The following is a 25,822-nucleotide window of genomic DNA, read 5'->3' as shown; positions in this document are numbered from 1 at the left end:
CTGAGGGAGCACTCAATCCCCTTATCCAGATTATTGATAAAGATATTAAACAAAACTGGCCCCAAAACTGAGCCCTGATCATCCATTTCATTAACACCGTTTCTTACTATCTTACATTGATTAAGGAAAATAACTTTTCCTGCTATTTCTTATGTCAGTAAAAGCCATACGTGCTGGTATAGCTCTACGATTCAACACCTGACCACACAGAACACATTCTATAGAATTTTGTGCTCTAGCAGTCAGGTATATATGTTCTTTAGGTGCTCAAAGAGGAGGATCCAGACATAACCTGCTGAATTGGTCTTGTGAAAGAACTCAAGATATAAAAAAAATTATTATTCTTAAAATGAGTCTACACTCTTATAAAAATTCACAGTCTTTTATATTAAAAATTCACTATCTATTTCAATCTTGTCTTACCTTTCCCCCAAACCAAAATGTTTCCGCTTGAGTCTCCTGTAATAGTATCACCATTTTCAGAAAAGGTCACACACAGGACAAACTTTGGCTTCTCTTGTTTCTGCATGGTTATGAAAAATATACACTCACAGCAACACACAACCCATTCATTTTAACTGTATACGCTTGAGTAATTTAGCTTAGTCTTATACAGCTGTATTATTACTTAAATATCTACACAGGAGTTAAACACATTCCTACAGTCTAAACAGTTAATCTGTGCAAGGGCAAAAGATGCATCAGTTGAGGTTGGTGGCCCAGTCCTGCTCCCTTTAAGTACAAGTTAGGGGCAGAGCAGGTGAGGTGGCCTGCCAACTTTTAACACAAGACCAGGAACGCTCTGAGATAAACCCCAACGCCCACATAATCCCAAAGGCTTTAAGTATTTAGAAATGGCCAAAGATGCAAACAAGCTTTATTACTGTAATTTTTAAGTCCAAAGTTTCTAGGAGAAAAATGTTACTAGAGAGTTTGGCTGTAGTGCAAGAATTAAGAAATCATCTCTTGAAAAAATCCTAAGGTTCAGTAACCGTTCAGTTGCTTTGAGACCCAGCATTTAAAACAGTGATGGCAACAAAACAGTGAAAAGTATAACGGGACATAAAAATTCACCAGCTAGTTGCTTCTAAGAACATTATTTACAATGTTTGTCAACTACCGGTGTGCATAGCCTCCTTCTCCCTCAAACTAAGAACTGCTCTGAACTAGGGCCACACTTTTCCACCTGCAACAATCATCGAGAATAACAGAGCCATGAGAGGCAGAAATCTGCCCAAGTAGCTTAGGAGTTAAAAATGAATGAAATGTAACAAAATTTAAACGCATTATCTCGGCATCTCCTCCTGATTTCACACAAAGTATATTCATTGACATTGCAAAATGGTTGTTTCGACTAGACTTGCGAGCCTGGACTCCACAAGCAGCTAACGAGGCCCTCCTGGAGTTATCTGCAGTCACCGCAAACAGCCCTCACTTGCACATGCAACTGCGGTAGAGCTTAGTCTATATTTAAAAACAAAACCAAATCAAGACCTTGAAATAAAAAATTATATTTACCGAATAGTGGCCAGCTCAATCTGTATTTGAATTACATATGTGTATGTATCTGAGCAAAACAGACGAAGAGGGAAGAATATTCATATTCGTGTAATTTATGGGGCTTTGCAAGTCTTTCCTCTGACAAAATAAAAAAGCCCCAGCAAATATCACATTCTATTTTTTTTTTTAACCTGAGGTAAGCATAGCAAGTTTTAAGGTAATTTTGTTTTGCGGGAGGGGCAGAGGCGGTGTAGCATAAAGAATATAGGAAAAAGCATGCAAGGAACAAATGGTAATTGCATTTCAAAACTTCATTGTGGAAGCTGCATTGAAATGCAATTTCAAAACCACCCGTGGAAAAGGTCTCTGTGCCATACCATGAATGCTACCTGAGTTTCTGCAAAATTTCAAGTTTAGTAACAGTCAGTTCTTTTGATTTACTCAAGACTTATTAACTCTTACTTCTGTATGACTGTAGCATTATTACAAACATAAAATTAAGGGAAAATTTTATTTTACCTCAAATAATCCTTGCTTTTTAACAAGGGAATTCCCTTCTAGTGTCCAAAAATAAAGGTGTGATTTTCCACAAGTAACTATTATATTTGTATCAGTAGGGTGAAAATCTGCAGCAAATACAGCCTCATTAGAGCACTTGAAAAGGAAAAAAGAAAAACATTGTATCAAGATTTAAAATTCAAAGAAAATAAAATGATATGAAATGGTTCTCTAGTTAGATTAACTGATCAACTTTAAGAAAAATTCTGACCTATTCATTTATTAGTGTAGACTAGAATACTTCGGTAGAATACTCTGAAGTCAAAAGATTTTTTGTTTTTGTAAGTTAGTATCAAAAGTTATCCTTCAAAACTATGTCAGATAATGAGAAGTTCTGCACAAAAGATTAGTTTAAGACGTTTCTTTTCTGCACATGCTCCTACCATTGCATTACTTTTCTAATCAATTCTAGAACAATTACAATAGCAAAATTTAAAACAAAAAAACAAATTATTGGGATAATCTCAACAGAGAGAGAAAATACTCCCTTTCTTCATGTTCTTTGCCTCTTATAAAATGAAAGTCTTAAAAAGGCACAAGACGTTAAATATAGAAAGACATTTTATGATAAGAAATCCAAATCTACATACAAGCAAGTAGTACAAAATATCTTATTGCAACACCTTGACATCTGCCAGCTTTTCTTCTTTCTGCCAGTCCCACACAGAAAGCACGTGGTCGTTTGAGTCATCCACAGAGCACAGGCTACTTCCTCCATTCTGAGGCAAAACATGGAAAATATTAATGCATCCTCCAACCAACATTAGAAACATGTAAATACACATTTAGAATATTTAAATATTTCCGTGCAGGCGAATTTATACATATTTACACTTTAATTGTTATACTTTTAGTTATCCCATAGATCACCATGAAATATAATATTTTATAGGACTGCTGAAAAATAGGACTAAAAAGGGATCTAGAAGAGGAACTCTTGCAAACTGTGGGCAAACACACTTTGTCAAGAATGAGGTAGGTATCTCTTTCCAAACTCTCAGTGATGGAAATTCCCAAGGTGAACTACACATCATTATCCAAACTGTTACGAAATCTCTTCCTGACGATTATGTTGTGTTTCTTTCTTTGCAATTTAAACCAATTACTTCTTATCAGACCTGCTATGGACAAGGAGAACAATTTTACTCTTCATATAAGAATAATGGATCTTATAATAGATCCTACTACTTAAAATAGTAGTAAATTAGAAAACAGTTTATTCCTGACAGGTATCTTTTTCATAGGTCTATCTTCTACCAGTCTATATAATCTTATTGACCCTAATTTCTTCAGTCTTTCTTCATGCATCATATTAGCTAGACCTTCTCCAGTTGGTGCCCATTCTTCTGAAGTATGAATCCAAAGACTGGATGAAGAACTCCAACTCAGACTCTTCTTGAACTGAGGGGAGGTGACCGACATTGGCCTCACCAGTGACGGGAACTGCTGTACAATCATCAGATCTTTTTCCAAATAGCAGCTACTTTTTGGACCACTTTTTCCAATCTTTGGTGTTCATTCCTAGCAGTGTGTCTACAGTGGAACAAACCATCAAGTAATGTCTAATTGCTTTCCAACCCATTCAAATATGATTTTGCATCCTGTTGCTCGGGGCATCAGCTACGTTAGCTTTGACTGCAGATGAGCTTGCTGGAACAGACTGAGCCTGCGGTTACACAAGCACTCCTTTGGCAGCGACGCTGACACAAGCAGTCCTTCCTCTGCCACCCATAGCAAGGCCGCTTGTTGCTGCCTCTTGAGCTGAGTCACCGCAAAAGTCTGGACTATCATAGAGTGCGCCTGTTTGGGGAATGGATCAATTTGGGAGAGGGAGTGGAAGACCCAAGCAAACTCTGCTTCGTTTTTTTTATATATTAAGGATGCATGGTCGTTTTCCTGATGAATCAGGACTCTAATACACATCTCAGATGCAGCTACAAAAATAACTGTGCCAGTGCAACTCAAGAGGCGGGACAGAGACAGGACTGAGTAGCCTGAAGAAAGGGCTGTCTAAAATAAGACAAGCGTACTGCTATGGGATGGGACGTGAGGCTCAAAACAAGGCTAAGCTCTGACTCTGAAATCATAGCAGAAAGCAAACATATTAAACACTCGCTTTCTCGTGGCATCTGCCAATAGAGATCCTGTTATTAAGTACCTATTTCTTCCTCCAGGGAGACATTTACAGAGTATTTGCTTGCTACTCCTTTTTATTCATCCTTCAAAGCTGACCTTGATCTGCGTAGTTTTTCACCTTTGTATTCTTAACCAGCTCTCCCAATTTATTCCTTTCTATTTCTACTTCCTATAAAATACTGTGACCAATTGATTTCAAGTACTTGTGGAAACTTCCACTGAAGTACATTTTGCCTACGGAATACACCGTTTAGTCCTCTCCTTTTTAAAAATGCTGTCGAGCCAACCAGATACCACCAGATACACGGCTTACGGATTCTGTTCTCCTTGGAGGGTTTCTAGACTTGTGCGTGTCAGGTTACAAACTCATGTTTTCCATATGGACTTGAATGTCACCTATGTCTTTTTTTTTTTTTTACCTCAATAGACTAGAGCTCAAAGTATGGTGCCAAGAGGCTAACAACAGGATTCTAGTTCTTTACAGTCCTTTATCCGTATGCCTTTGCTGCTTTCAAGCAAAAGATTTTGCTTCTCCCATGGGAGCTCTCATTTTTTTAAATCCAAAATCAGAGGTACAGGCCATTGTAAAGGTCTTTCATCAGTCATTCTTAGGCACAGCGTAGGGGTTAAAAGATGCAGAGAGAGTAACTTTCTTATATAGGAAGAAACGCAATGGGATGATTAAAGAGAAGAAGTAAGGATACTGAAATTTCAAGAACACAAGTACTTCTGCAACTGCTTCTCCTTAAAGAAATTAATTGGTTTTTATGGTATGCACAAGGTAGATCTCTGAGACTGCTGAGATACTGCTAACCTTAATAGCAATATAAACTGTTGGAAACAACTGAGTTGCAAGCTTTCCTCCTCTAAAGAGGAAGCTGAGAGAAAAGACAGCTTGGAAGTTTGTTTTGGTCAAGGAAGCTGAATTTGAAAGACTTCAAAGACCTGTTCAGCAAACATTCTTAATATGACCATTTATTTTACTTACAGATTTAGAAAAAGCAATGCAAGTGACAGCTCGATCAAAAAAACCCATTCCGATGACATGCAGTGTATTCAGAGTTACAGAATCCCAGACACGCACATGTGGTGGCAATTGCTATAAAATAGACACAGAAATAATAGCTGAAACAATGGTGGCAAAAAAAAAAAATCAGGATTTAAAAAAAATGAGAATGCATCCCAAAAACATTTTAACACAATTTAAGGTATGAAAATTATCAGAACTTCTCTAGAGACACCCATGTAAGCACAGATATGCTACAAACGATTTGCTGATTATTGTGCCTAGAACCAGTGTCTGAGACTGACTATCCAGAGCATACAGCACGTCAGGTCGCACTGACCTCAGTTAGTTCACTGAAGTTAATGGGCACTGAGACATCCTTCAGTACGTGAAGACTGGTGAAGACCTAGCAACATGGGACCTATTGGTAGGTCCAACATCATCAGTTTAAACTGTAGCAACCGACAAAATTCTGGTCAACATCAAGCAGCAAGAAAAAAAAAAAAGATAAAGAATTTCTAAAACGTAATTAATTTCAGTACCATAAAAATGGCTGTAGAAAAGAACTGTACAACTGTAATCTGAACTTTCTTTTTGTACATAAAATTCAAGGTATACATAATGGCCCAAGACGGATTCCCTACGAAAACCAGGTGGTTCCCCCTCCCTCCCCTCTACCTTGACTTCTGCACCGCAGAGCCCCACGCAGGCCCAGCCTCGTGGAGGCAGAAATGCTTCTCAAACCCACTAGAGGGCAATCCCAGGAAGTACTTGCTGATCTAGTTTTATTTTAAAAATAGGAGTTTAATACAGTATCTTCAACCTTTGCAGGAAAAGAACAAAGGCCATGTTTTACTTCCTTTTTTTCCCCGTCCTTTCAAATAAAGCCAGTATGTTTTGTTACAGTATCAGGAGAAAAAAAAAAAAGCAACAGCCATCTGCCTTTCTTGCTAATAAGCAGCGAAATTGCCCTTAAAAACAAATAAATTAATAAATCAAGGCCACCTCCGTATCTCAGTTGTATAAATGACTTTTATATAAGCTTACCTATACACCACATTTCCCTCAAGCATACACATCAAACCTTTAGATTTTATTTCACAAATACAAGGGTAAGTAATTGTATTTATGAAGTTTAAAAAAAACAAATACCAGACATTTCTCCAACACACAATAAAAACTATTAGTTTATGTTACTCAACTAAGTTACCTTTACATAAACCTTCTATTGCATAACTGGGGTTTTATTTTCCTCATTTACTTAAAGTACTTAGCATATTGATAATCCGTTTTTATCCCAAAATTCTTCATTGACATTTACCAACAATTTTGCAATAGTTTGGCTGTGACTTCAGCTGCATACTCTGCTGAGTAACTTTTTCTTCATGCTTTTCCTGCCTCTGCTTGCATCCATTCTTTTTCACTTGTCTTAGCTCTTTGGAACAATGTTCATCTTACACTGTTCAAATAAATTCCTAGCCTACAGCTAAGTTTTATGATAATACAGGTAATAATAAAGAGAAAAAAATTCTTGCCTAGAGGATGGCAAGAGTAAGATTTTTTTTTTTTTTTCAGCAAACAACCCATTGTTATTTGTACTTTGGTTTTGGTACCTGCAGTCAGAAATGAGGTGTATACTGTACAATATAATATCCACTGCTTCTCCTCCATTTCCCCCCATCCATCTGTCCTCTGAGGTCTCCTCTGTAGACTCATCTTTCCATGTCTTTTTTGGAGACCAGCTCCAAATTTACCTTCAGTCTGTCTACATAATGGAACCAGAAACCACTGACCAGTCTTGACAATGGAACTGGGTAACTCTGATAGCATGCAACAGGCACTCTCAAATTAAGTTTTCCTTGCATTTGGTCCTAAGGTGTAAGACCAATTTAATTGTTACATGAAAAGAATATAGCATGTATCTTCTTAATAGCATATTCTTATGAAATATAAGCAACTACATGTCAGCAGAGGGGTCACTCACTTTTCCATCCTTGGATGTCCCTGCAACTTGACCTGTTGCTATAGTGATCCTATCAGGATGGACAGCCAGGCTAAAAAAGAAAAGAAAGAGAGGCTAAACTTAAAGCCAATTATTATCTGTTTACATGAGCTCATAATAAATAGTCCTATTTTAGTCATATAAAGCACAGAGCATACATGTAAACATTTTAAATATACAGAAACAGAACTGACAAAACAATTTTCATTTTATTCAAAAAACTCTTCTTCCCTTATCAAAAAGGCAGTAATTTGCCTAAGTCCTAATATCTCACAGCATGTATCAAACAAGCCCCAATCTCACTCATGTTGGGATTCATCTCGTCTAGATTGATGTTATTGTGGTGTCTAATGTCTCTGCGAAAAAGCAACCTAAAATTTGTATTAAAGCCTGGAGTACAGTCTATTTTTGCCCTAAATCCTCTCTTAATTCTTTTTTTTTTTTTTCACTGTAGCTGCTTTGCATACAGTTCTAGAGCCCAAATGCCCTGCAAAATGAACTGTGGCAATAATTCAATTTTATAATGCAGAAAGGTATCCTCTTTCCAATAAACCTGAAAGCTTTGAAATATCTAGAGAGTCAGAAAATTTCAAAGAAAGAAATGAGATGGAACAGGTCCAAGTTAAAAATCTCCTTGTAAAACAACAAGATTATACAAATAATCCAATTTTATGAAACATGCTCACAATGCAACCAGATTTGGTTACCAGGTCTATTTTTGACTTTTGAGGGACAACAGGTGTTTCATAATGCTTAGTCTAATGAACGGATGTCAAACTCATTTCATACATTAGGACCCATCACATAATCCAGGTGCTCTTTTTCAGCTACTCTCCGCAAACAAACAGATACCATCAAGATAAACCATACGTTTATTTAGGTTTCAATTTAATGATACTGGTATTTCCTGATATCTAGTATCCTCTAAGCTTGAACACAGCTAAATCACTTTGAAGCCCAAGCTGGCATGTTTGCATGGCAGCAGACAAACCAGGCTGCTGAGGACTAGTTTACAGGATATCTGCCATGATGCAGACATGCCTGGAGACTACCAGGAAGACTGCAAATGAGATTAAAACTGACTCATTGGTCAGATTGAGCCTAAAGGACCTTTATCTGGCACCCAGACCCAGGTGAAGATGAATAATTCAATGCTACTTAGACAGGGGAAGGAGAAGCGTCTGAAGAAGTTAATGTTAAATCATCCTAAAAACAGAGGAATGAAAATGAGTATGTTTCTATTTTTCTGTATTCTCAAGGTAAAAAGTATATTAGTTATGAAAAGTAAGTTTTCTCAAGTAAATACAAGGAGGAATTGTTAGCAACTGAGACAGAGAAACAAGCAGTAACTTGGAGAACATCAATACAGCAACTGCACATAGACACATCCCAATGAGGTAGCCCAGCACAGGCTTCAAGGCAGGTTTCTCAAGCAAACCCAGGCTCTGTTAGGGACATATTTGGATATTATCAGGTCTGTGCCATCACATCCTGACAGCAATTGCTTTGTTTGCTAACTAGACAGAGCTGTTACAGACATTTAACATCCTTACCATGACTACAGTCAGACCCTTATTTGTGCAAACGCACTGTCAGGCGTAAGGACCAAACCTATGCACGACTCTGAAGTTAAATCACTTGAATTTTCAAAACTATATTAAAAGAACAAAACACTACCTCCCAAATACTGTTTTATGAAGAAAAAAAAAGGCTTATTAGGTGACTTACCACTTCACATCATCATTATGACCAGTGTAATGTCTCTGAAGTTGCTCTTCAACATTGAATAATACAACTACGGATGCGATGAAATATACAGTTTCGCCCGTTGGAAGAAGATAGAGATTACTGCGACAGTCCCGACCCCTATATCCATAGCTAGCATGTTGGTCAAGCTGCAATAACGTTATCTACCAATTAAGAACATTAAAAATAAGGAAAAACAAAATGGATTTTCTGCCCCTGTATTTCCTGAAGTCAGCACCCCTTGGCTTGAGCACAGCTTTATCACTTGACAGTCTTCAGAACTCCCTCCCTTACTACAGTAGAGAGCTAAAGTGTTTCACAGACTTTGAGTTATTGAAAACCTACAGATCCTACAGAAAATACATGGTAAAGATGACAGGAGTTTGTAGACATACTATCCCTTTATCATCCTCTAGAATTTGCTAAATGCCAGACTAAGGCAGTCTTAATTTTGTCCCAAGTGTATTTACTATTTACACTGCTTGACTAATTAAAATAAAAATTTAGACTTCATGGAAACGCTAATAAGTCATTCAGTACATCTCCCTGCATTACATTAGGATTGATTGCATTACCCCGTGTGCAGGTTGATTGATTTCATTATTCTGGGCATTACCAGCCAGATGGATATGAAACCATAAAAGGGTTACATCATCTGTTCCAATTTATTTTTGTAGTATTTAAGGCAGTGGCCCAGATTCTGATGTTAGTCATATCAATACTAATCTAAAATTAATCCAATGAAATAACTAGAACGAACCCAGAAAGAGTATCATTTAGACCAAATGTTAATTCACCCAAACTACGTAGTTTTATTCTTCTAAAGAGTCATTAGGTAGTACAAGTACTTTGGCTTTGCTTTTTTATGTGAACAGAGAGAAACAGCATTAGCAGAATATTGGCAAAACAGAAGTACATTCTAACTCAGTCAATATGGAGAGACTGACTGTGATAAATGTATGGAGAGGTACTGAAGCCCCAATTATACGATATTAAAAAGATACTTGTGCACTATTCTCTATAGTCAATGATCATAGAATGGTTTGGGTTGGAAGGGACCTTAGAGATCCCTTACTAATAAATGCAATAGAAGTAGTGCTGCATAGCCAACCATCAAAATGTGCATTCAAAAATACAGCCAAAAATACTCCCAAACAGAAGTATTTCATCCAAAGTTCCTTCAAGTTTGAGATGTTCAAATTTGAAGACATGAAAACAATCGCTATCTTCAAATTACAAAGCATTTACTATCAATTTTGAATCTTTCTATAAAGTTTAGAGTTACCACTCTAGATTGCAGGACAACGCCTTATTTGTTTCAATTTATTTTTCTTTGTAAGGCCAGATACCATTACCATCTGAAGCCAACATAAAATTTCCCTAGTTCAACAATATGTAATCAAGTTGATAATGAACTAGCAGTTGAAGTTAGCGTAAGGAATTGAACTTTTAAAAAAGTGAAGTAAAAACATTATACAGACATTCACAAGGAACAAATACCTGTGCATAAAAATAGCTATTAAGTGGGAAAGTTTACATCCTTTAGGGAAAACCTCTTTCTTTAAGATTCTCCTTTCTTTAGGGAAAATGTGCTTTCCTTACGATTCTTCCTGTGGGGAACAATGCCTCATTCAACCCTTCGCATGATTGCTGTTGTCAAACGCTCAGTTTCTTTCTATCAGCCTTTTTTCTCAGATGTAAACTCCTGGGGGTTGATCTCTCCTTCTCCTCCCAGTTTCCCACACTCGGATTTGGTGGCTTCAACTTGGATTTGGTGAGTTGGTACTTCAGGGAGCATTATCTTGACCTTTTCTTTTCATTTGGCCCGCAGCCTTTGTTTCAAACCTCCTGCTTGGCAAATGAGCTGGTCTCAAATGGATCTGTGCAGACCACCACTCCTGCCCCGATGTCCCCAGTGCCGATTTCTCGCTCAGGTTTGACCACGTCTGCTCCAGCCCCTCCTTGCACTTCATCATTCAGCATTTCTGTTTCTTCATGTCTGAATATATCTGATATGGTCTGAAGCTTTTTCAGCTTACCCAGATACCTGCTAACACAATCAGAAAACCACTTTGTGGTTCAGGTATGCCCTGAAATCTACACATGCTGGATTTTCTTCTTTCTGTTTCTCATCATAGTCTGCTTTACCCTTTCCATTTGTCTGTCTCACCTCCGATATCTTGTTTCTCTATCTCCATCCTTACGTTATAAAGCATTTCTGGCTGTAATCCCACAGCCAGGTTGACCTGTCCACTACAAAGATGTTTTCCGCTACTCCAGTTCTGTTACCCTCCAAGCAAACAGCTCAGCTCCTCCAAATTAACTGGCACGAATGCCTGCAGTATCAGTTGGTTTTCTGCTGTCTTTGTCTCTCTCCTTAAATTATTTTATGCTCCTGCCCCCAGCTTGTATCCTCAGCATTACAGTCAGTAAATTGGGCTCAGGCGGGGGGGGGTGTGTGTGTGTGTGTTTTCTTTGGTTTGGGGTTTTTTTTTTTAAGGCCTTATATATACCTAGTCATGGGTATAACTTTTCAGTATGGATTTCATGATTGGGTTTAACTGCAAAGAAGTTAAGATCTGAAAAATAAATTAGCACAGTATTTTTGGAAAAATATGTTTCCTCCTCAGTAACCATTCAGAGTTAGTTAGACCATTTTATTACTTCATACCTTTTCTATTCATAGACATCCTTTATATATGGGATTCTGCTGGGCATACAGACACACACTTGGAAGGACATATGAATATTCAAACTAAAAATAATACTCCATCTGGCAAATATTCAGTCACTTAAGTAAGCTTAAGTGAGAAACTAATGAGACTGAAATCATGACCTATGCTAATAATCATTTCTTACAACAGTCTGAAATATTAACTTCTATCCACACACTACTAATGATAGTGTTTTGTTCTGTGGTTGGGTTTTTTTTGTTGTTTCGGCAAGCATCCTTTCTCCTATATCATCCCTAAGCGAGGGGCACCTTGCAAGTGTAGAAAGACATCGGATTCTGCTGGGCATACAGACACACACTTGGAAGGACATATGAATATTCAAACTAAAAATAATACTCCATCTGGCAAATATTCAGTCACTTAAGTAAGCTTAAGTGAGAAACTAATGAGACTGAAATCATGACCTATGCTAATAATCATTTCTTACAACAGTCTGAAATATTAACTTCTATCCACACACTACTAATGACAGTGTTTTGTTCTGTGGTTGGGTTTTTTTGTTGTTTCGGCAAGCATCTTTTCTCCTATATCATCCCTAAGTGAGGGGCACCTTGCAAGTGTAAAAAGACATCATTCAATTCTGTTGTGATATATGGTGAAAGCCTGTACGACAATTAGATGGTAAAATGCTGAAAGCAGTATTTATCACTCTAATCTCAGCTGTTTTATTAATTTTGTGGGGTTTTTGTTTTTTAACTCATCATCAGTTATTTCTGTAGGCATCATCTGCCGTTCCAGCAGAGTGGGGTAGAGCCCACAGGCTCAGCTGCAATAGGAGTACTAAGAATGGTTACTAAATCTGTCATTAATCTCTTGTGAATACAATGGGACTTTTGGAAACTCTGTGTGCATTCTGAAACCACATGCAGTTCTATTTATACAACTTCGAAAAAGACTATATGCAGCCTGTCGTCTTTTTTATGAAGACGAAACACCTTCCTATTTACACTGTTTGGGACTTAAAAAATAAAAAAGTCTTTTTCTTAAAACCTTATGAAGACTTCACCTCTCTAAAGATAGTGGATATTACAAATGAAAATATAAACACAAGATCTGAGTTTATCTTGAATCATCTATTACATACACTAGGATTATTCAAAAATGAAATGTCTTTTTTTTGAATAAAGAATGTATTTTCTCATTATGTTTAAAAGTGAAATGTGAAGATTTCTGTATGTAATGAAACACTGATTTCTTTCAAGTTAGAATTCTGCAAAGATGGCCTCATAGAAGTCAGTGGAAAATTCTGGTTGCTTGGTATTTAGGGTGCCTAAACACAGTTTCAAATCTAAATTCAAACATTATTTTACATACGGTATCTTATGAATTTTATTGCTAAGCACCTATCCATTGCAAAGCGCTATTTAGTTCAGGGCTTATTCAAATACTGAAGTTCATTACAGCATCCTCTAAAGGACAATGGTGCACATTTTATAAAACACAGCTTAAAACAATAAATTACTCCTGAGAATCAGCAAAAAAATCTGAGCCTGTTTTATGTATAGTATAATTAATAATCACAGCTCACTACATTCTTACAATATGCCTAGTTTAATCTTTAGCTAATTAGCATGCTTCAGACTGAACCTTCAGGCAACATTTACGCAAAATCTTTCTTAAGCTGCCACAAGGTACAGAACAACAGCCTCAAGAAATTAACACCTATTTTCAATGGAATGTCGCTTCACTAATCAAATGAACCCGATGATCTTAATTTTGCTATACTTTAGCTCAAAAAAATATTTAAAACAAGTCATTAAGAAGTGACTGATTTCCAGCAGTCCTCTAGCACAGAAAGGATACACCCATTCCAGTTTAAGCCTCTTGGCTGGTAGTTCTACTTTTGCTTCCAAATTGTAAGATTCCACTTGCTCTTTGGGCATGTACATGGTAACAGGACGTCCACGAAGAAACATTTTTACGTATCCTTCCTCTACAAAAGGTCAGAAATGTTTAATGTTACACAAAAAAAACATCAGTTGGGAACTCCAGTGCTCCTCCATCCCTTCCCACTTAACAGTTCAGTGCGTTACAATTACAGAACAACAAGCAATCTCAAACTTAAGAAATTAAGCAGGTTTGGATTTTTCTTCCTAAATCATAATCACTAAGCAGAATTTTTTTTAAACGTACAAAGTCCCTTTTTCCTCTAAATATTTTGAGCAGTATAATTAGAACTAAACAATGTCATGAAGAATTACAAAACTGGAAAGTCTGAAATAAAAACTTTTTTTGGTGAAAAATGTTACAATATTACATTTTTTAAATATTAAAAATGAAGGGGAAAACATCAAAGATTACAATTAACGCAGAAATGCCACTTAAAATTAATTTTATTTTTTAATCAGTATTTACAGTTGAGCATAAGCATCTATTTTCCAACACTCAGTCGCATTCTTTGCATCTCAGTGTAAAGATATGCTTTACACTTGATACAGTGTTAGAGATACATTCGAAATAAGGAACATAAACAATTAGTAAAAGGAATCATGCTGATGTACATGCAGAAAAGATACGAGCTTTGAGAATTACTAAACATTGAAAAAGGAATGACAACATTGACAGCACATTAAAAGAAGGAAAATGACATATAGGAGAGAAGCTACAAAAACTGAATTGGCTGACAGAAGTAAACATTTCTAGAAGAAAATACTAAAAATAATGTGCTGAACTGGTAAGAGATATTTTGGGGAAAGAGAAGCAGGGATTAATAACAGATCTGGAAGTACTGACTTGGGGACTTCATGGGGCTTATAAAACTAGGAGATCTGGGAAATGCCATGAAGGTCTGACTAGGACTTTTGGGAACTGGCAAGGCCAAAGTGGGTGTCCTGTGAACTTCTGGTGAAGTTTGTCCAGATTCAGAACGTGTTGGCTCTTGCTGCTTCATCGGCAGATCAAGGGGTTCAGCCTTGTTCTCATGCGAATCAAGCAGTTTTGGAGTCAGTGACATCTGCAGAGTTACTAGACAGAATAATCGTGGGCACAGAGGAAATGGAAGGGCAGAAGTAACAAAATCATGTAAATGAAAAAAAAATTATACAATTCAGGACTGTTAAAATTATGCTATGAATTGTTAAGTATCACTACAACTATACCATTATTTTTTTAGTTTGAAAACTAAGGCTTTATTTTAATTGGAAGTGTGCATATGCTACAAATCCTGACTAAATTAATAAAAATTACTGGTTGAACAAATAAACATCACAGCTATGCTGTATTACATAAATATATGTGTATTTTGCCTCTAGATTAATTCATTTGGGAGAGAGATCTACCTGACCTGTCACAGTAAAGTTACAGCTAGGGCTCTCTAGCTTCATTTATAGAATTCATACATACAATGACAACAACAGAAAACTGAATGCTAAAAAAAAGCAATAACAATGGTGAAATAATGGTGACAGACGGCTGGAACTTAAGATGCCTGTTAAAATGCTAGAATACTGGAATTGTTTTTAAAAATCTATTCAAATAGATCTGTATTGGAAAATAAACTACAGAGGGTAGAGCACTAAATAGCAGAGCATTACAGCACTATTTGTGTGTGCATGCAGCGTCTATTTAATGAGCTTGAAACACATGCCAATACTACTGATACTGGTGCACTGGAAGTCAATAGATTTTCAGCAGTGACAACCCTTGACTGAGCTTATCAAAGGCTGGGTATGAATAAATGTTTAATTCATTGAACTGCTTTTCTCACCTGAAACTTATGGGACTCATAAAACTTGCACTTAGCCATCTACAGTGGAAGTATTTGACCTAGTCACTCAAAACTCCTTCATACAGTAAACAGGGAGGAACCGGTACTTTTGGACAAATTAATCACATGCTAAAGCAGATGTCCAAAAGCAAGTATAGTAAATTATACCAAGTATATTATAACAAGTATATAAATCATGCCTTCAGAATGCCTCTCTCAACTATAAAGAGCAACTGAGGATGACTATGTCAGGCACCGAAATCCATACTGTGTATCTATTTCTAACTTTTGGTAATATTAATTCCATCTGCACTGATTTTTGTCAGTAATCCAAACGTATTATTTACATAACCAATCTACAACCCTCGTATTTTTCACAGCTAAATTTTTAAGACAGCAGAGTTCTACATGTGAAGATATAGATGTAAAGACAGACAATTATCAAACTACAAAGACAGACCAATGGTGAAACTTTTAGACAAATGTATCTTTTACATCTGCAATTTTGTAAATTTGAAATTGTTGTTGAAAATAACTGTGAAAACTATCAGTTACTGAAATGAAATAAGGCGGCACATGAATGCCGGTGGAATCTGCAAAGGAGACCACTACTGAATGCAGGCATAAAGTTATACAAAGAATACACAGAGGTAGAGACTCTCTAAAAGACTTTGCCTTGAGAACAAACATTCTTTGCTTTGTGAAATTTTATTGCAAAGCTGAAAGATGCTGATTAGTGGAAAAAACGTTAGCATTTAGCTATCTCTAAAAAGCAAGACAAATCTGTGATTATATCACAGACATAAACATGCATCAAAAATGTGCATATTTACACTACAGTTTAGCTAAAGCTTTAGAAAACAATATAGTATGTTTACCAAATGAAACTCTGATTTATGACACTGAGCAAAAAGCACTGAGAAATTAGCTGGAGGCCTAGGTCTGTTTATTGAACGTTCAGAAAAATCTACAGTCTACTCAGTGAGAAAAAGCAAGGGAAAAACCAAGGCTTCTATAATCATGTTAGGCTAATAGCGAAACAGCCAACAAAGGGGCAAATTCTATATGAATTTCAGCAAAAGTGCAGAACACCATTTCAAACACAGTGAACATCCAAGTGTTGCCATATAGCTCTCTCAACATATTTTTTTCTAATTCAAATTCTTCTGAAAAATGCCACAGGAATATCAATTATAACCCCTTGTTATTATTAAAGCGCACCTGAGGGTTATAATTCAGTAGACTGTATAATAGATAGTATAATATTTTTGTTTCATTCAAAAGAAGTAGGAAAGTTTTAACATTGCAAATTGCACACGAGTTAGAAAACAGCCATTCATACATCGAGCTTTTATCCCACCAGTACCATTTTGCTTCGAGAGCTATGAGGTTTTGGAAGTGAAGCCTACCTTTGCAGTGCGTCACACGGCGCTTCCCTTGTGATTACAGAGACAGAGACAGAAGGGCTAGATAAAGATGTGTTTGAATATAATAAGCTCACTAAATACCTGCTCTACAGCCTGCCCAGCCGTATTCTGCTGAAGGCTAACCTGATGCTTGACAGAACACTGAGCCATACTCCATGCCGCACGCTGGGTAATTACAGCCAAAACGCTTTTTCTCCAGCTAGGGGCTCTGTTTAGTTCTTCTGTCATTAAAATACTAACTTAATAACTACAACGATATGCTTAAAGTAAGTAAAATACCAAGTATAACTATACTTTTCTCCTATAATTAGGAGAAAATCATTAATTTCAGTAGGAATTTTGTCCAGGTGAGAAGTAGTGTCACACCTGTTTAATTACTGAGCTTTACCTATGGGGAAAGTGTCAGAAGAAAAATTATTCCAAATACCTTTGCTTACATGGTGCAAGGGAAGGAGGAATGTTAAAAAAGAGAAGTATATTCTGTGTGAGTCAGAAGCTTCCTTTTTCTAAACCAGCAGTATTCACGCAAGGGACATGAACTGCGATTGTATTGCCACAAAATACTTAAGTGCTTACTTAGTTTTAGATATTATTGGAGTTCAAAATCAATTACACTAAACCTCGAAGTATGGCTTAAGAGCTTTGTTGGACGCTGATCCATCAGCTCAGTAAATAAAAGATTTTCTACTTTTTCAGCTTGACATATGATTACTGTTACAGAACTATGCACAAAAATAGTATGATACGTCTGATAAATCAACACGTTTTCTCCTTTCCTTATTTCATGAAAGGAAGCTTTTATTTTACTTGTCCTTGGTTTCTCAGAACAAAAACAACTGTTATGTATGCTGTTCCACTTCTTATCTTTATTGAGGTTGTTCAAAAGTTTGCAGCTGTCTAATGACAAGGACAAATTCTGCTTTTGCTTATACCTACTATTTCACTTTTGAAATCTTTTTTACAGGGATAATACATACGTAGGAAAAATTAAAGGGATTTTCAAATGAAAGATAGACCTCCAAAACTGTAGTAACTCCTTTTTTATTTGTAATTAGACACATTTTATTATGAGGCATTGGGACAGATGTGACATTCTTTAACAGTAGTTGACAGCTCCCTTTTATGACTAAATTAACATGACAGCATCATAGTTGGAACTTGGCACATGCTTTAATTAACAAAACCTTAATGCTGCTTTGAAAGGGAAAACATATTTGGGGTAAGAAGACACAGCCTTTTTCTTTTTTGTCTTACAGAGAAACCTAACTGTAAAATAAACCTATTGGGCCAATAAAAACTAGGGCCAACTTATAAACTTTTTAAAAAATATATCATCAGTAGCCTGTAAGTATCATGCTCAGATTTCCAATACCAGTTCTTAGGCATCCACAGAAAAAAAAAAAAATCTATTACGTTATCACAGTTGTCTGCTTAAAAATTTTAAAAGTTCCTACCTGCACTGAACATTGGTTCCTTCGGTTTGCTGTGAAAATAATGAAGAAATTTCTATTTTAAAAAGCGCATGCATACAGTCTGCACATATAAAGGTATAAATAGAATAGAAAATTTAAAATATAATACAAAAGATACTAAATAATTATTTTGTGTGTACATACAAATACTTTTTCAATTCAATTATTTACAAGGTAAATCCCCAGGCAGACACAATTAAAAGCAGCATACACTGCAGCTCCTTGATAGAAGGCGTTAAAACTTTTACATTCAGTTCTCCTTACATTCTCAAAACTATACATTTTCTTCTACCGACTACCAAATCCTCTTCTCCTGCAGAGTTAGTCCAGTTACAGGAGAACACAGAAATTGGTCATGAGTAGCTGAATCAGTTTTGGTTTCCAGTCGGTGGGTTGTTACTCTAACGCAGTCTGCAACTACAGCAAAAAGTGAGGAGCAGATCCTTAACTACAAATTCTCTCTGCATATGTGGAGCAGGGGGGGCTACTGTATCAGTGCATGTGGGGGTGTTCGCTTACTTCATGGCTTTGTTCCCTCGGGATTTAAGGAGTAAACCAAACCTGGAATCGTGCTTTTCCACAGAGTTTAAATAAAGCATGGAATTGCCCGATTTTTTCTTGGTGAATGACAGTACTTGGTAAAACCCAGAAAGCACATATCCATCACGATTAAAATGTCTTCTCTTTCTCACTGCACTGCTGCCTGGAAGACAGCCCAAAACAGTTTGTCTTTTCATCTTGAGACAATATTTAGCAAAACTTGTGGGGAAAATACATGAAGCATATGGAGAAGGAAGATGCAGAAAAGCTGAGGAGCTCTCTGGACCAGGAGTCCTGTGTCCAGCTCTGGAGCCCCCAGCACAGGAAACACACGGACCTGTTGGAGAGGGTCCAGAGGAGGGCCACAAAAATGATCAGAACACCTCTCTTGTGAAGAAAGCCTGGAGAAGAGAAGGCTCTGCAGAGACCTTATTGCAGCCTTCCAGTACTTGAAGGGGGCTTATGAGAAAAACGGGGATAGACTTTTTAGCAGGGCCTGTGGCAGCAGGACAAGGGGTAATGGTTTTAAACTAAAAGAGGGTAGATTTAGATATAAGGAAGAAATTTTTCACAATGAGGGTTGCCCAGAGAGGTGGTAGATGCCCCATCCCTGGAAACATTCCAGGTCAGGCTGGATGGGGCTCTGAGCAACCTGCTCTGGTTGAAAGTGTCCCTGCTCACTGCAGGGGGGTTGGACCAGGTGGCCTTTAACAGTCCCTTCTGACCGAAACTATTCTCTGATTCTATGACAGTGCTACCCTCGGCAGAAAGAAGCAATCTTTTTCAAGAAATACCAGTCATTTGTTTTCTTTGTCCTTTGCCCCCATATAATTAGGCTTGAGGATGTTTCTCATGAAGCATGAAAGGGACACAAAGCTATAGTGCGCAGCTATTTTTCCTCCCAAATCCATTTTCTTTCTATCCAGTAGAAGTTCCAAATTTCAGATTACTGTTGTATGTTTCCTAGGGTGATCCCAAAAGGGTTAAAAGCCCTAGAATTCTGATGGGGAAATGCTGAAGCATGAAGTATTCCTAGAGCTGTGGTGCCATCTCCATACCTGTTCCTAGACTGCAGTGGGCAGATAAAGAGAAACCAAAAAAAGGAACAATACTGGGTTGGATTTTTGTACAAATTTTTTCTAAGCATAAAAGATTCTCTCTCCAATAGAATTTGTAGCAAATAATTTTACAGTATTTTTCTTTTTGTCTTCATTTGACAGTTATATTGACAATAGTACACTTACTTAATGATAAAACCAAACCAAAAAAAGAATTCTACTGATCCTACCCACCAACTTAGCAACTTTTCATAATATTAGCCTTAGTATTAATCATGCAAAGTTCATGCTTCAAGCTGGCATACACAGCCAATCTATATAAATCGCATGATGTGTTGCCATTGTTAACACCAAGATTAACATTTTCTCTTATGAATGAAGATATTTTTAGAAAATAAAAACCTTATGGGACAGAGCACTAGTCAGAAATGCTACCATATTAGAGACAATAGAGCCCTTAGCTCTGAAAAGATCGTGCTGACTTATTCAAGCTAATCAAGCTAATGTGAAAGGCTGATTCACGATAGTAATAAAGCAAATCGTGTACTTTCTAATTATACAAACCCTCACCACACACACAGCTCAGAGCTCTGACTACCCTTTTTCTTTTTCGTGAACTTGAGTCACTTCCTACTTACCTAGCCCTTAGGAAGGCTTACCCCTGGCTCATAGCCGTAGGGAGTTGGGACACCCCATCGCAGCATGGGAGATTATGGCCATCTCCTTAAGCTTAAAGCTTCTTAAAATAGCTTTCGATAGCATTATTATTTTGCGTAACAGCCTACAACTCTATATGCTTTGAAAAACTTTGCGATTGCCTTTTTAGACTCCTGGCATGCATTTTACTTTAAGCTTCATCTACAGAACACAGAATCATAGAATTGAATCACAGAGTATCTTAAGTTGGAAGGGACGCGTAACGATCAATGATACAAATAATAAGGCTGTGAGTAGATGGTTAAGTAGCATGCTCTTCCTCACTCTTTCACACACACAGTTAGCTTTAGGAGGACATCCTTAGCCCACGATGTACAGAATCATGCTAATTTTTCTTCTAGTCCCATGACTCTTGCTTTGTATTTTGCACGGTGGCCCAGCTTCAACAGGAAGGACACTCTTTGAGGAGGTGAGAGCTGTGGTGCTGAACACCCTCAAGGCTGCTTGTGACATAAATCGGGGAAAACTCTAACAATACAATGATTGTTCTGACAGTGGCACCAACATCACTAGCTCCAGCTAAGGCAATCTAACACGCGCTCTCGATTAGTTCCTTGGGATACTTGCACATTATTTAAGCGTTGCATCACTTGTGTGCTGGACCTCTTCCCTGAGTCCAAAGTAAGTGATTTCTGAGCAATGCTGTTGCTCAACCCTTTGTGGCCTAACAACTGCAGAATGACATAGCCACTGGGTTTCTGTTAAAATAGTATGAAAAAAGTAAACATGCATCTCAAGTACCGCGGTCAACTTTAGATCGCAAACAAAACAATTTTGCAGATAATCATTAGTTATGTTGTGATGTTTTTATTTCTCGGCTATTTTGGAATGAATTTTTCAAGTGTACAATACCTCTCTGTAGCTGCTAGAAAACATCTCTTTCCTTAATTTAAATGAACAATCTAATTAGTATTTTCACCTTATTTCTTTAGTAGTTTTAACATATAGCTAATTTCAGACAATTGTCACCTTATGTATGTAGCAGGAACTCAGGGATATCTTCAAAAAGCAGATGTATTTAGGTTTTGACAGGTATATCTTTCACTGCACAACACACACAGAATTCACCTTTTGGGGACTTGATTTAATGAATTTTTTTGTACGAGATAAAAATATACAGAGGAAGGACACTGAAGGATCATCACATGTTTAAAACTTTTTTGAAAAACTACAGTAAATTACTACAGTAAATGGTAAAAGTAATGACATTTCACCATTGGTAGGTGAAATATTCCTCTTCATATTCCAGAAACAAAGCTACCCATCTAATTACAGAAACTTAATTTTTTAACAAAAAGTTTCCATAAGAAATTTGTTTTGTTTACGTAAGATGGGTTTTCTTAAATCAATGAGGTGACAACATAAGGGCTGTTGCTATAATTTGGTATGTGCAATAGAGCAGGAAATTATACATATAAGCAAAATAAAAAGTAAAACCTTAGAAAAATCCATCAGCTTGAAGAGATCAATACAGAAAACAGCAGCTTCTTGTTAAGGAATTCACTGAGGCAATGTAGCTGCGTGAAATTATGCGCTATTGCAACACTTCACAGAATTTCCAGCTTAAACTAACGGCAAACTCAGCAGTCCATTCACTGGGTATTTTTTGCTTAATTTTACCTTTTAAAACTTTCAGGCTCACTTGTCCCTAACAGTGTTGGTATTTGGGGTTCTCCCTCAGCAATATTCTGTTAGATGTACCAAGGTATACATTCCTTGTGCTATAAGGATCTGAGGTGTTCAGTAACAGTTTTGTCCAAGTCTGCAAATGCAGAAAGAGACATGGCTCCTAAGTAATCCAATAAAATATTGATTTTCCTCTCAAAAGTAATATTTATTTACGGATTACTTAAAGAACTAACTGCTACAGTAATTTTTTTTTTGCAATTATATTGCAGTCTTTTAGGAAATTACAACGTAAAATATAAAGTACGAAAACCTTATAAACAAAAACAAAACTATATCTATTCAGTTATCTGTTGTTTATCATTATTTTACAAAAAAATTAAGGAAAAAAATACCATATACTGAGATGAAGTCAAATTTCCATAAGTACCAGAAGGCCCAGTCCTACAGAATTCAGTCAGCTTATAAAAACTTCATTCACATGCATAGAGGCACAACATTAAGATGATTTTAGACTGATTAAATTTTTAGTTTCTGTAAATATTACAAATTTGTAACATTTTCTTTGATAGTATTCTCAATTTTTTAACTACTCCCATAATTTTTCAAGCCTCTCACAAGTCTCGTAAGTTTTGCACACTTGCTGTCTTGCTTCATAGCTGAAAACGTTAAGCCAGAAAACAAACTATTAATAATGTAATCACCCATATTTAGGCTGTCCATTAGTACACATCAACCTCAGTCATCGCTTACATCAAGCAAATGTGCTGAAGGGATAAAAAGGAAGGGATGTTTTGTGCTACCCCATTGCTCACAAACAGCCCAATGACTCCTGTGATGGTACTGATGCCCAGACAAAGCAGGTAAATTATGTCATTATGTGATCTCCATTAACGTTGTGTTTCTATGGTCACATCATCTGTGAGACAGTAAAACTGTACCATCAACACGACTTTTTGAATCGGAGACTGGATTAGAACAGGTCAAGTGAAATAGCCAAGACTAAAATCTGCCTAGGAAATACGGGAAAGAACCTGATGAGCAGTACAGTGACTTTCCCACCACCATCAACGAATCAGCTATTTGTTCAAGACCATCTTGAATCTGAAACCCTTGGACAAGACATTCTCTTCTCCTTGTAGTGTCAGCCACATAGAAAAGCATCATCAGAGGCACACAGAGACAGGCATCCCTTTATTTCTCTTTGTACTGGATAACACCCGCATGTAAGCCTCTTCCTCCATTTCTCCTTAATCTGACCCTCGGACTGAGACAGTCATTGCTCAGAGACCAGCTGGGCATCAGTCTACATGTGGGAGGTGGTGAGTGATTGCCTTTCCATGACATGTTTTGTTTTTTCTTCATCTTTCCTTCACTTATTAAACTGCCTTTACCTTGACCTATGGGTTTTCTCACTTTTGCTCTTCCTATTCTCTTCCCCCACCCTGCTGGGGGAGAAGGAGCGAGCAGCTCCCAGTGTGGTGCTTGGCTGCCAGCTGGGGTCAACGTACCACAACCAGGAATTTGAAGAAGTACATGTCAGGCACTTGAAGACCAAGGGAAACCACTAAGATAAAGGAAAAGGCATGTTTAACAATTATGAACTTTTTTGGGCAACTCAAGGTTCTCACATTGTTCATGGTTTGGAAATAAGGCAAATAAGTTTCATAAAAATTGTAAAAACTGTTTAAAATGTTTAAGAATATATTTTTGTCCAACTATTGGAGCTTTAAAAAAAAAAACAAAACTTCCAATAATTGCTAAATTAAAGAAACTAATTTTAGTAAAGAAACTAAATTCATTGTTAGGACAGTAGGCAGAGAAAAGAGACAGATATTTAGGTAACATTACCTTTCACTGTTCTTTTTACCACTAGATGAACTGCTGGTGGATCCAGTGCGGTTGCGACTCCCTTTGGAATCTCCATAGCTTTCCCTCCGACCGCCTGGGGACACACGCTCAGCTGAACTGGTTCTCTTAACGGTGCTAATAAATAAAAGAGCAAGTTTTACAGTGGCACTTGTAAAAGCACATATCCCTATGACAAATATTTTTGAGAAACATATCAAGTGGAATGCTGACCCTAAAAATAACTACAGCTTTGTTTTTAATTATAACTGGATTTGTTAAAGAGCCTACGTAAGAGTTTTGCTGAGTACCTGGTGCAACAGGAGACAATCAGTCTGTTTTTTCCTTAATCATAAAATAGAACATCAGCTAAAACAGTTTCACAGAAAAGTCGCAATATCTCTTTTCCAGGTTACATTTCAAATCTCTTACTACCACTCCCCACTTCTGAATTTTTGGAATCTCTTAATAAGAACAGAAAGATTTAAGAAGACAGCATATTACCTCCCACCTCCAGCCAGACTACAGAGAATGCTGAAAGTAGGGCAAAATTTGAGCACCAGCAAGCTAACTTTGTGCCTTCGTTCAGTATCAATTATTCTGTGGATCAAAGTTAATTTTAACATACCCCAAAGTGCAACTAATGGTGAGCCAGCCTGAATTTTTTCGTTAGCTTGTCAAAAACGTATGCTTCCTACTTACATTAGATTCCCCACATCCCCTGACAGGGTGTTTCTCAAAGGCTTAAAGTTTGCCTTACTCTCTCGCTCTTCAACCATCCTCCCTGCCAAGAGAGCTGTCAGGGAGCTACTGTATGACTTTATGGCACCCCTCAGACACCCAACTCGTTCTGATGGAAAAACGAGAGCCAAAAAACAAGCAGCATTACTTAGTAAGTTAAGAGAAGCCATCTCAGAGCTTACACCTAACAGGAGACAAATTACTGTGGTTCTTCCTTAGTCCAAAGCACTTCTCCCTAAAGCAGTGCTTCCTGGCAGGAGAGGGAGCAGCTAAGGGTACGGCCCCGAGCTGGGCGATGCTTTTCACTTTGCTGCGCTGCCTGTGCGGCAGAGAGGTGCAGGCAGCGTCGCCCGGACCGAGGCAGGAACGCTCCCACGGCAGCGGCTGAACAACAGGACTCGGTGTCAGCGTCTCGTTCCCCGCCGCCAGCCCTGTGCTGTTTTCTCCCCTCCAAAGAGCAGAACAGACATGTTCCCTTTACGCCTAAGATCCCCATAACTACACGGCCACCTTCAGCAGCTCTCTCACTCCAGAAGCCATGGATACCAACGATCACATTCAAGCTCACACCCCTCTACCCAAATCCCAACCACAAGCTCCCTCCCTCTGTGAAAACTTCAGTTTTCTGTTCTTGCTCCTTCAAGGCCAGGTCTCACCCCAGTCGCCCCTTTTACCACCCCCAGCCAGCTCCCCCTTGACCACTGCACACGCCCAGAGATGCTCTGCTTACCATAAAGCTCATCTCAAGCACCCTCAAGGACTATTCCAAGCCTCCCCATCAGCCCCTAACAACTACCCCCACCCTGTTTGCGTGGTGGAGAAAGAGAGGAACTAGCTCTTCATAACTAAAGGAAATGAGATAAGACTTTTCTGCCTGGTCAAAAAATATCAGCTGACCAACCGCACACCACCACTGATACACTCTTTTTTTTTTTTTTTTTTTTTAATATATTCCTGCTCCCTTATTTTTTTTTCCCAGGGAGGAAGGGAATGTTTAAAAACCT

The 25,822-nt window shown here is 37.5% G+C and overlaps 1 protein-coding gene across 1 annotated transcript in view; it reads right to left on the bottom strand.

Annotated features, from left to right (window-relative positions):
- Positions 1-423: 423 nt before the first annotated feature.
- LOC104623947 (echinoderm microtubule-associated protein-like 1) overlaps positions 424-25,822 on the bottom strand; it is a gene marked incomplete at its 3' end in the record, with an annotated part of 38,505 nt that continues 13,106 nt past the window's right edge. Inside the window, exons 5-14 of the mRNA XM_010291179.1 lie at positions 24,081-24,215; positions 18,271-18,299; positions 16,799-16,825; positions 13,487-13,616; positions 8,931-9,080; positions 7,185-7,254; positions 5,183-5,293; positions 2,682-2,777; positions 2,020-2,154; positions 424-523 (exon numbers count right to left, since the gene is read on the bottom strand). Of these exons, the coding sequence (XP_010289481.1) occupies positions 424-523; positions 2,020-2,154; positions 2,682-2,777; positions 5,183-5,293; positions 7,185-7,254; positions 8,931-9,080; positions 13,487-13,616; positions 16,799-16,825; positions 18,271-18,299; positions 24,081-24,215 (983 nt within the window). The remainder of the gene's footprint in view (positions 524-2,019; positions 2,155-2,681; positions 2,778-5,182; positions 5,294-7,184; positions 7,255-8,930; positions 9,081-13,486; positions 13,617-16,798; positions 16,826-18,270; positions 18,300-24,080; positions 24,216-25,822) is intronic.

The sequence above is a fragment of the Phaethon lepturus genome, unplaced genomic scaffold (genome assembly GCF_000687285.1).
Source record: "Phaethon lepturus isolate BGI_N335 unplaced genomic scaffold, ASM68728v1 scaffold4487, whole genome shotgun sequence".
Taxonomy (NCBI): Eukaryota; Metazoa; Chordata; class Aves; order Phaethontiformes; family Phaethontidae; genus Phaethon; species Phaethon lepturus.
This window is presented reverse-complemented; position numbering and strand designations above follow the sequence as displayed.